A 10,158-nucleotide genomic window follows, 5' to 3' on the forward strand; every position below is an offset into this window, starting at 1 on the left:
GATTATGTTCCTTTTACATATGGAATGATCAAATAATCTTAGCAATTATACAGTGAAGGGTGTGTTTTGTTGTAATCACACTCAATCCAGACGGCTGGAGTTAGTGCTTTATTTTCCTCTTTAAAAAGCATTATTTTGCGTGTGTTAAATGACAACTTGAGACATTGATCATGAGGCGTATATGTACACGACAACATCATGGCACAAGTAAAGTGCCCAATGGTCAACAAGAACAAAACAAAAACTCCCAACAAAGTGTCCCACATGCTCATCAGTAAACGTTTTCTTCTATTTGTGTATGTCCAGAAACTTGCATTGTTTGTCATTAATCATCATCACATCTTGCTCTTGAATGTTGTGACTTGTTGGGGGCTGCCACGTTGTCTCCCACTCGCATTTGTTTGATATTCATTTTGAAAACAGAGGCAACTCCCGTGCTTAAAAGTATGTGTGTGGGTGTTGGGGGTAAAGTTAGTTTGTTCTTTTGTCAATGGTGTCTCAAAATCAGTGTTTCCCAGCCTATATTGGGCCAAGGCATCTATTTCACAATGGAAATAAAATCTCATGGCAGACCATTTCATAGATTGGAACCACGTTAATGATGTGATTCTGCCAGCTCGTGGAAGATGTTCAGTAACAAAACTGGTTGGGTGGCACTGCTCTCAGTTGCAGATTTTAGTGGCCAGTTTGTCTGGAACACACATTCGTCATAAATGGGGTTCAAGAGCAAACACCTCAATAACAAAAATCGCTGAGTAATAAAGGCCCCCCTCCCACATACACGCACACCATGTCCCGAAAATTCTATCAAAAATGTATACTGTAATGTAATTGCCTATAGATACCACAAGGTGGCGTTAATGTGTTATTTTTAAGTAAATCACCTAAACTCATTTCAACAAACATAACATCTTTGCCCTGAAGCAGGACTGCGAGTTAAAAAAAAAAAAATCCCAATAAATGTATGCTGAACTGCAAACATGCGAGGGCTTCTTTAACTCAGTGAGAAAATTTTGTTTGGCGGTAGGCTGCAAAATTGGTCTCATGTAAAATATGTGCCATGGCTCAAACGCTGACATGAATTCAGCTTCAAAAGTGCAATCATAATAACCGGCTGCTTTTAAAAATGTGCAGAAGGCCAACAAACTGCTTGGCAGGACTTTTGAGCATAAGACTCACCTGTGGGCAAAATTATTACGAGAAGAGACAGGAATCGAGAAGGTTGGCTATCCGTAGTTGCACGAGTATAAAAAAAGCTTCTTTTTAAAACATCAATGAAAACAAAAAGAGTCTGTGATGAACTGCTTTTTCATCCCCAGGCAGCCCGGACGGGTGGGTGTTAGTTCCTGAGCGTGGGACGGACGGGAGGAGGCTTCGTACCCATTTTTAGCCGCGTGGCTAGGCGTCGGACTCGTCCTTCTTCTTACCCTCCTCCCCGCCGGCATCGCTGTCCTCCGATTGGCTGTTGCTCAGTACCACAAAGTTTCCGTCAGCCCCTGCGGAGTTGGCGGGACGGCTGGAGGCGGCGATGAGGCGACTTTGCTCCTCCAGGTCCTGGATGATGCCACCAAAAGCTTCGTTATATGATTGCATGCATGTAACTTTTGCAGGAGGCCACCTCTGAGATTTTTCTATTCTGCTTATTTCAGAGTGTATGTCTTCCACGTCGTCTAGGAAAATATATATATATTTTTTTGCCTGGTCCAATCAGATTTCATTTTGAGTTGCAAGAGAGTACTGAGGGTTCGATCTCGTAAAAAAGGCGGAAGAGGAAGTCACCTTCTCTATCTGTCTTTGCTTGCTGAGTTCCTCCTGCTGCTTCTCTTTGGCTTTGTCCTGCTCCTTGCGCTTCTCGGTTGCCTTGCGGTCCTACAACGTGACACCAGTCGGTCAAAAATGCAAATGCTATGTCCATATAATTTCTTTTAAAAGGTAAAGACTCACCAGCGCAGAGTGAAGGGCAATCTGCTTAGCCAGCCCAATGCTGTCGCAGATCTGAAAGAAAAGAAGTAGCAATGAAGCGACAATATTTTACATGATGTAATACATTTTCAGGTAAAATGTTGATTTATTAATTGTAAAGGTCAACCTTCTCGCCATCGTCATTGGACTCCAAGATGTAGCAGACGGCTCGTCCGTCGGCGTGCCCACTGCCCGAGTACAAAATAAATCCAAACAGTCGCTTGTTGTCCTGATGGGACGAAGACTGCAGCACGCTGGACAAAGGAAACTGATGGGGAAGAAAAAACACACACACAAACATTCAGTGCACTGCAGAGGCCCATGTGTGACGTAGGCCAGCGCCGACCTACCCTGAGTCGCGTCACTTGTGTCTGCGGGTCGATGAGCCTGCAGAGAAAAATAAGCTATTTTCCCCCAAAAGATTCGACACACAATACGAATGAATTGAATCCATTTGGGAATACAGGTGCAGTCTAAGAAAATGTGGAAAATACTTTTACACTTTTATTTGACAAGAGCGATGAGGTTCTTACTTGAGGCAGTCACAAGTGACCAGCAGGTGCGACTCGGTCATCCTGAAGATGTTGTGAATGGCGCGCGCTGCCAGGATCTGCCTCATGGTTTCGGGGATGACATCCGGCGACTCGGTGCTCTTCACCTCCATGGAGCCCAGGAAGCGGACGATGAAGAGCTGGTGTAGGATAGAGTCTGGAACCCCCCGGCCCCCCAAAATACAGTACGTAGATCAGTGGTGTCAAACATACGGCCCACGGGCTGGAACTGGCCTGCAAGGCGGTTCCATCAGGCCCGCGTTCCATCATGCCCAACACAGCAGACGGTAGCAATGCTGCTTGTTATGACGTTGTTTCTATCCCCAGGCTACAGGGGGCAGTAATAAGCTCTCAGAGAGCATAGCATACCTTCGCTGTTCTCCGCTGCTTTGTCACCCGACTCGCCGAATGGATTACTTCTCCTGTGGGGATGAATGCGCAACTATTATCATATAAATATGATGAAGATGATTGAATTTGATTGATGTAAAACATATTAACAAATTCACCAACTGCTCAAATGATATTTATTATTAGTTATATGTTTGTTTTGTTTTTTGTTTGCAAAGCGCTACCTTCCAGCCTGCGATGCCGTCTTGCCGTGTGCCGCGTTTTCCTCGCTGACGGGGGAAATGATGTCAAACTGGATTGGTGTTTCCGGGGCAACCAGGGCGTCCAACGACAGGACGGAGAGGGCAGGCGATGGCTCCGAGCTCATCGAGCTGATGCTGCCGGTTCGACCCACGCGGCTCTTGCTGCCATGACGCAAGTATGTGGGGTGGGCTCTCCACGCGTGGAACATGTGCGCGAGCACGCTGCTAACCTGGCAGGCCGCATGCTGTCGTGTCTCTGCTGAAAGGACGGTGATGGCGTCACCGCCTCGATAGCTGATTGATTGACCCTGGCCGCCAATTCCTGTCGGTGCAATGCGACATCGCTTGAGAACACGCTTGTGAATGAAGGAGTCATGACACGCACGCACGCACACAGACTCCCACACCTCGGCGTTCTCGCTCAGGTAGATGCGTCTGGAGATGTTGTTGATGGTGGCGATCCACTGGTGGGAGACGCGGTGAGAGACGGTCCATCAACCACAATCGGAGACTCGGACTCACTCTTACCTCCTCGCAGTCCTTCCTGGTCTCGGCCTGCAGTGTCACCACTCTGAGCGCGCAACACAAATCAAGAAACTGTACTTTGGACTGCACCGACAAACAGATGTCAGAAGGAACATGATGAATGATGCTAAAAGAAGGCGAAGGAGCGGCAGGCGGCGCCTTACTTCTTGCCGTCGAAGGACGTGATCTGGAAGCAGAAGCGGCGGTCGTCGCTGTCCACCGCCATGACGGAGGCGTTGTCCAGGTCGGTGACCAGGCCGCCTGCCACTTCGCCACGCCCCTGCTGCATCAGGTTGCCCCCCTGCGTGAAGAAGTACTGGCGCTCCCACGACGTCGACACCAGGCCCGTCTTGCTGCGGGCGGGAAGCGCGGCTCGACTAGACTTGCCGTTCATTTTACTGGCCAACAACTACCACTTCAAATAAAACCCGCCGTTTGTTTCTCGCACTGATCCCATTTCTGATTCCAATCAACTTTGCCCCTTTCCTTAAAGAAAACACAACAATGTGAAATGATTCCGCTCACGTTGTTTGTTTGACTCGAGAGCTCTGAAAAGTCCGAGAAATCGCTCATTTGGCTAATTTGAAAAGTAGCTCCATGGCCATGCTGTGGGTGTCAGCAGTGGACATCAACGGGGATGTGCTATCAACAACGGAATAGATTAAAAAAAAAAAAAAATCAGTCAAAGATATAAACCCGACTGACTGACTGACTCAAAAGTGCTTGGTGGGCCAGCACCGCAGCGTGTCCCTTTTAGGCGTGTACTTACCTGCGAATGTAGAGGTAGCCCTGCTTCTGGGTGAGGTTGCGACACACGGGCGACTGCAGCGGGTCCGGGTCGCAAGGCGCGTACAGCGGGTCACATGACCTCTCCATCAGCTCGATGGTCTGCTGCATGCGGCCCGCCTCCTCCTCCATCTCCCGACGTACGCTGAAGCAAGCACACGCGCGCGCGCACAGTTCAACTTATCCTCACTGACGGAAACGGCAATCACGACGGAATTGCATCTTACTTCTGGACGCTGGTCCCAATGGTGGCCAAGAAGTCCTCCCACTGCTGGCTGAGGTTTTCCGAGCCCAGCTTAAAGAAGCTGATCTGCGGATGAAGAAAAGAAGCCAATGCTGAAATGGAAGCATCCGGATGCGCTGATGTTGCAACTCGCGCACGCTCCCCACTTGGGCCTGCATGTATCCCAGCAGCGGCTCCAGCAGCGCCGTCTTCTTCTTGTACTGCAGCGTGTTGAGCGAGCAGAAGTAGTGCATCATGGTCTGGTGCTGCTTCTTGCGCGACGTGTACACGTCCTCCACTGCCTCGGCACGCATCTGCCGCGCACAGCGCCCGCCGCCACCGTGTCAGCTTCCTCAGGCTTGCGATCGCGGCGCGTCTCGACGGGCGGCTCACCTTGTCGTTGTCCTTCCTCTTGGACAGGCGGCTGTATCTGTTGACGGCCGTGTCGTGATCTGAAATAAATATGTTCTTTTAATTTCTTTTGCCCATGATTTTTTGCGATACATATTTTTGGGGATACTGGTTAAGCATTTTTGTCTGCTTCCAAAAATTCTAAATGTTCTAAATTCTAATCTAAAAAATTCTAAACTTACCATCACTGGATATTTGGAAGACTTCCTTCAAAGTTAGGATCTCTGCAGGCACAGATAAGTGATGTTATATGTCACAAAGTGAAATTATGTTATAGCTAACATCCAAATAAATACCCTTGAGGTCTCGCTCTTTGAACTGCGTAATGGGGAACATCATGGCATCGGCCAGCTGTGTCGACAAGACGGCATGACAGGAGCTCAGCTGGCCAAATACAAAAAGAAAAGAAAAGAGAAGAAGAGGCTTGAGCGCATGGTCAAGAAGAAGAGGCTGAAGATGTGGCATACACTCACCTCGTCGATGACTTTGGCAAACTGCTGCAGGGTGGAACTCATTACTTCATCGTTGCGCCCTAAAGGAAAACACTGCAAATGCCAAACTGGGTCACCGCTTATAGGTGACGAAAAAAGCTGCCACATGATGCTTCACCAAAACAATATGATCTGATGTCGGCCAGAATGATGACGGTTATCAATACGATCACCGTTTTGTAAGACTGTCAGTGCAAAGATGTGTTTTAATGCCTTCATAAGACACCCAAAATGCCTTGTCATAAAACAAAGACAAAAAAAAACATTAATATGAAAGATCCGAACCTGTTTGTCGTATTCTTTTAGCAGTCTGGAGGTGAGATGTGTTGCAGCACTCAGCTCATTCTGAGAAGGAAAAAAAACATCACATGCACAAATCACCAAAGACATCCAGTCGATGGTTCCTCTCGTACTTGTCAAAGGCGCGCGCGTGTGTGTGTGTGTACACACAGACACACACACCTGGGCATCATAGATCCTGTGCATGGCCTTATAAAGCTTGGAGCAGTAGCTGGACATGGCTGCTGTGTCCTCTTCAAACACTCCGAGAAGAGAGCGTGTCTGAAGTATCAAATAATATTTCATTGAAAAATACGATACACGACAACTTCGTTTTGTAACACAATTTACAACAACTGCAGCTGTAACAAAGTGCTTCACATGTAGCAACGGTACAACCCCCAAAACAGTCAATTGAAACAATAAAAATTCAGATTTGCCCTACTAGTGTGCAGGAATGTCATAGTGCTAGAAAAAAAGTGGATGCTTCCCAAAACTGGTTTGACACCGACATTCTACCAGTGGTGTTTTACGAGTGAGGACAAAGAGCATTCTAGTGCATGGACCACAGCCTGGACACTGAAAAATTAATTTCCAAAACCAGCACTGATTTGTGAGCAGTAAAAGGAAGTGTGACGTCACAGCAAAGGTCGTTGTCTTCGCCTTCTATGAAAAACCACCACCACAACATTGTGCATTCCCATAAAGACATCAAGATGACAGGCAGGAGCTAGGCAGGCGGCTACGGAAGGAAGTACACGCAAACATGGCTTGCAGCCCAAAAAAGGAGACCCTCCCTTGACGGCCATCAGCTGATGTGCCAGCTGGGCCGACTTCGCGTCAGCCTTCCGTCTCACAACGGCTGGCTGCTATTGGTTAGCATGTGGCTAGCTGTTGACAAACACTGCTGTTAGCATAGCAGCTCGCGGCTAGCGTTAGCGTATAAACGTAAAGCAGTTCACAAGTCGGAACTCTTTTCTTTTTTCTTAACCTGTGGGCTGTCCTCCAGCGTCTCTTCGAGAGGCAACTTCTCTATCCCGGGCATGGTTGCTGCTTGATGATAGATGACTGTTGACGAAAGAAGTGACAATCACAAATTGGCCCGTCAACTTCCACTTCCAGATTTTTTTATTTTGGGCAACCCGGAATCCACTACAACAGCCAGAAACAACTCCGCCTTGTCCCTTGGATTTTGATTAGACGATGAAAACGTCCAAACCTTTCATTGGACATGGAAAAACGTCCAAGCATTTCATTGGCCCTTTTTTTAAAGGAAAAACGTTGCCATTGTGGCTCTGTGCGGGATCGCCCTTGTTGCGTATAGCCAGACGACAAGCGCCAAAATGGCGGCCGCGTTGAACGGAAGTATTTTATCTTTTTTTTTTCAACGTTACAGTGTTCAATTAAATGTTATGAATGAATAAACGAGTAAAATTTCCCATGAACTGTGTACAAGTGTTTCCGTTTTTTGTCTTGTATTCTTCTTAATAATATCAAAGTAGGATATTAGGTACTTTTTCACACTTTTTTTGTACAGTTGTATATAATGGTTCAGTATGGGATTACATTATTTTTGTAAATGTCTAGTCCTTGTTTTTTTGCAGCAACAAATCCTTATTTGATTCACACAAACCCGTTATTGTTTTGCCCTTACCGTTTTATCCCCAAAATAGTCAGTCATACATTAATTTAAAGCATAGTGTTTACAGGAAATATTAGTGTTTATTACAGGAAATATTAGTGTTTACAGTAAATGAAAAAACAAAAAAAACAAATCAGCTCACCCTATAGTCACTTTATTGACAATAAATATGTACAGTATAAACATGCTTATTAAATATTTGTCACAAATGTGATAAAGCAGAACAACTTGAATAAATCTTATATCAGTGCCCCTTTTGCAATCTAATTGTACAAATATAAAACCATAAAGTCAACAGAACCATTTCGTAATAGAAAAAACATGTAAAAGTGTTTTACTTCTTTCTTTGTGCTTCGCTGGTGTATGGCAGCCATGTTGGTGAGGTGAGCAGGCAGGCACAAGTCTGCAACACGTCAGCTATGACTGCTTCAGGATCATCTTCGAGAGCCAATCCAAACCTTCGACCAGACCTGACCCGCTCACTGCGCAGGATGCCTGAACATAATACTACACGCACGCACGCACGTTACTAATAGTTTAACATGCATGATGTTTCCATACATGTTTTGACTATAGGGCCATTTTTGCAATTGATGAGCAATTGGGGGAGGGCAAAATTCATTCAAATCAGAATTTGGATGAAAAGACATCACGTGTAACTTGTAACCTACCGGCTGCGTGACTCCCGACAGGCGCAGCCCCTCGCTGACCTGACTGACAGTCATGGCTTGAGGGAGGTCCTGCTTGTTGGCAAACACCAGCAGCGCCACCTTCCTCAGCTCGTCCTCTTCCAGCTGTCAAACAACAACACCTCAAATGGAATACTTGAATGCGTGGATGGATTATGGATTGGTTGATGAGGACTCACAATCCTGTGCAGCTCTTCAGCAGCCTCTTTGAGCCTCTGAGGGTCGTTACTGTCCACCACAAAGATGACGCCCTGAACAAACATTCATTGACAGGTTCAAAAATAATGGACATAAATGAATGTCTTTATCATCCAAATACACATTTGTGTTGTTAATTTCTGAAGGTTACTTATGGTGATGTTTGTGTAGTATTGTACTACTTACTATGATTTATTGGCAGTGACTCAAAAGTGCTCTGCTGACAATTTGTGTACAAGTGTGCACTAATGCATTGGTGTCTATTTCAGAGAGTGCTGCAGTGCGTACTTACATTCGTGTTTGTGTAGTAGTGTCTCCATAGCGGTCTGATGACAGTTTGCCCGCCGACATCCCAAACAGTGAAGGAGATGTTTTTATATTCAACTGTTTCTACATTAAACCCTGCATATAAAACAATCCCACTTAAGTATTATTATACCTTACAATTTTCAAAAGGTGTTATTCTTTTTTTTTTTTTTTTGCAGTGTTTTGACCGACCCACGGTGGGGATGGTGGTGACCACCTCAGCCAGCTTCATCCTGTACAGCAAAGTGGTTTTACCGGCAGCATCCAGACCAACTATAACACGCAAAAACAACAATGTAGCAAGCTTGATTGGTAGCCTTAAAAGTACAAATCCATTCAAAAGATGTGACTCAAAATTGTCATTGTTACTTTTACACGTTACAGTTGTTCATTTAAAATAGGAATGTGTTTCTATTGCGTAAAAAAGTGCCATAAATATGCCCAGGACGTATCTAAATTGAGTAAAGAATTTCTATATCGCGGATGTCAATTATTACGGGTCTGCAATTTAACCTTGCAATGGACGAGAGTCTGTGTTGCAAATTGTTTTTCCTTGTGTTCCCCCTTCATAATACTTTTATTAATTACAATAATAATACTCCTAACAATAATAATAGTAGGAATAATGAATATCTAAATCAATCTTGAACTCACCCATTAGAATCCTGGCGGGAGTTTTGGCAGTAAACATGGCAAAAAGTCGCGAAATGAAGACGCCCATAGTTGTGCTCAGCGTGTCCTCTTCTTATGCTTTTCGTGTTGTGTATCTGTTGCGAGTGTCTGATGTGTGTGCCTTTATAGGCTAGATGTGTGTGTCATGTCATGTCATGTGTGTCCATGCAAACAAGTACACGGTGGCATCTGGAGGTTGCGACAGAGGTGTGACTTCCGCATCAAAGTGTGTCCTGCGCCGGAAGTTGGACTTTGTTGAAGCCTGTTGACATGACGACCCACCCCACACGTGCTTCCACGGAAGCGGATTCATACCACTTTGGCTTTTTGAGGAGCGACGAAAAGGGCGCAGGAATTCAAAGCGGATTGAAACGTCACGCGACGTCACGTCCGGGGATTTGTGTACGTCACAATTACCGAGTTGCTTCCACGTGGAGCGAAACAACACAACACAGTTGGGGCAAAACCAAACATCGTTTCTGTTATTATATTTTTAAGACAATTGACAGCTTTCAATGAAAATCGCCATAATATTTTCCCTCAAATGACGTTGTTCAAAATCACATTTTGCAAGAGAAACAAAACGAAACAAGAAAACAAAAGCAACATAAAACATTGACCGTGTGGCTGAATTAACATTTTATTAGAATACGAATAACTCGAGCATAATATTCTTTGTCAATAAACCAAAAATTAAAATCAACTGTCGACTTTCAAATGAAATGATCATTTCACGTCATTAGTCCACAATATCACACAAATGGTTCAATGAAGTGGTTGAATCCCTCCCATCGTCATCTGCATCTTTAGCTTATGCGCTATTAGCAAAA

At 45.2% G+C, this 10,158-nt stretch overlaps 2 protein-coding genes across 2 annotated transcripts; both read right to left on the reverse strand.

Moving 5' to 3' along the window:
* Positions 1–93: 93 nt before the first annotated feature.
* appl1 (adaptor protein, phosphotyrosine interaction, PH domain and leucine zipper containing 1) lies at positions 94–7,129 on the reverse strand. Its single transcript, XM_037251429.1, has 22 exons — positions 6,813–7,129; positions 6,005–6,103; positions 5,828–5,887; positions 5,525–5,596; positions 5,348–5,435; positions 5,234–5,275; positions 5,034–5,092; positions 4,808–4,954; positions 4,645–4,727; positions 4,401–4,562; positions 3,796–3,984; positions 3,635–3,677; positions 3,514–3,570; positions 3,337–3,428; positions 3,089–3,268; positions 2,883–2,935; positions 2,496–2,670; positions 2,313–2,349; positions 2,090–2,230; positions 1,945–1,995; positions 1,780–1,869; positions 94–1,554 (listed from the first exon to the last, which is right to left on the reverse strand). Exons 1-22 carry the CDS (start codon positions 6,864–6,866, stop codon positions 1,399–1,401), a joined length of 2,130 nt encoding a protein of 709 aa, XP_037107324.1. The 5' UTR covers positions 6,867–7,129; the 3' UTR covers positions 94–1,398.
* A 467-nt stretch (positions 7,130–7,596) lies between these two features.
* Positions 7,597–9,647, reverse strand: LOC119122832 (ADP-ribosylation factor 4-like). The gene is made up of 6 exons (XM_037251431.1): positions 9,311–9,647; positions 8,849–8,929; positions 8,643–8,752; positions 8,332–8,403; positions 8,135–8,257; positions 7,597–7,970 (listed from the first exon to the last, which is right to left on the reverse strand). Exons 1-6 carry the CDS (start codon positions 9,375–9,377, stop codon positions 7,881–7,883), a joined length of 543 nt encoding a protein of 180 aa, XP_037107326.1. The 5' UTR covers positions 9,378–9,647; the 3' UTR covers positions 7,597–7,880.
* Between the last annotated feature and the right edge of the window lie 511 nt (positions 9,648–10,158).

The sequence above is a fragment of the Syngnathus acus genome, chromosome 5 (assembly GCF_901709675.1).
Source record: "Syngnathus acus chromosome 5, fSynAcu1.2, whole genome shotgun sequence".
In the NCBI taxonomy this organism is placed as follows: Eukaryota; Metazoa; Chordata; class Actinopteri; order Syngnathiformes; family Syngnathidae; genus Syngnathus; species Syngnathus acus.

What these genes read in the sequence shown, in the direction of transcription:
- LOC119122832 (XM_037251431.1), bottom strand. Translation starts at nt 9,377, where the DNA reads ATGGGCGTCTTCATTTCGCGACTTTTTGCCATGTTTACTGCCAAAACT. An exon ending in TCCCGCCAGGATTCTAATGG is followed by an intron (nt 8,930 to 9,310) that starts GTGAGTTCAAGA and finishes TGCGTGTTATAG; the next exon opens with TTGGTCTGGATGCTGCCGGT. An exon ending in TGTCGGGAGTCACGCAGCCG is followed by an intron (nt 7,971 to 8,134) that starts GTAGGTTACAAG and finishes GCGTGCGTGTAG; the next exon opens with TATTATGTTCAGGCATCCTG.
- appl1 (XM_037251429.1), bottom strand. Translation starts at nt 6,866, where the DNA reads ATGCCCGGGATAGAGAAGTTGCCTCTCGAAGAGACGCTGGAGGACAGC. An exon ending in TAAAAGAATACGACAAACAG is followed by an intron (nt 5,597 to 5,827) that starts GTTCGGATCTTT and finishes TGGCATTTGCAG; the next exon opens with TGTTTTCCTTTAGGGCGCAA. An exon ending in AGAGGAAGGACAACGACAAG is followed by an intron (nt 4,955 to 5,033) that starts GTGAGCCGCCCG and finishes TGTGCGCGGCAG; the next exon opens with ATGCGTGCCGAGGCAGTGGA.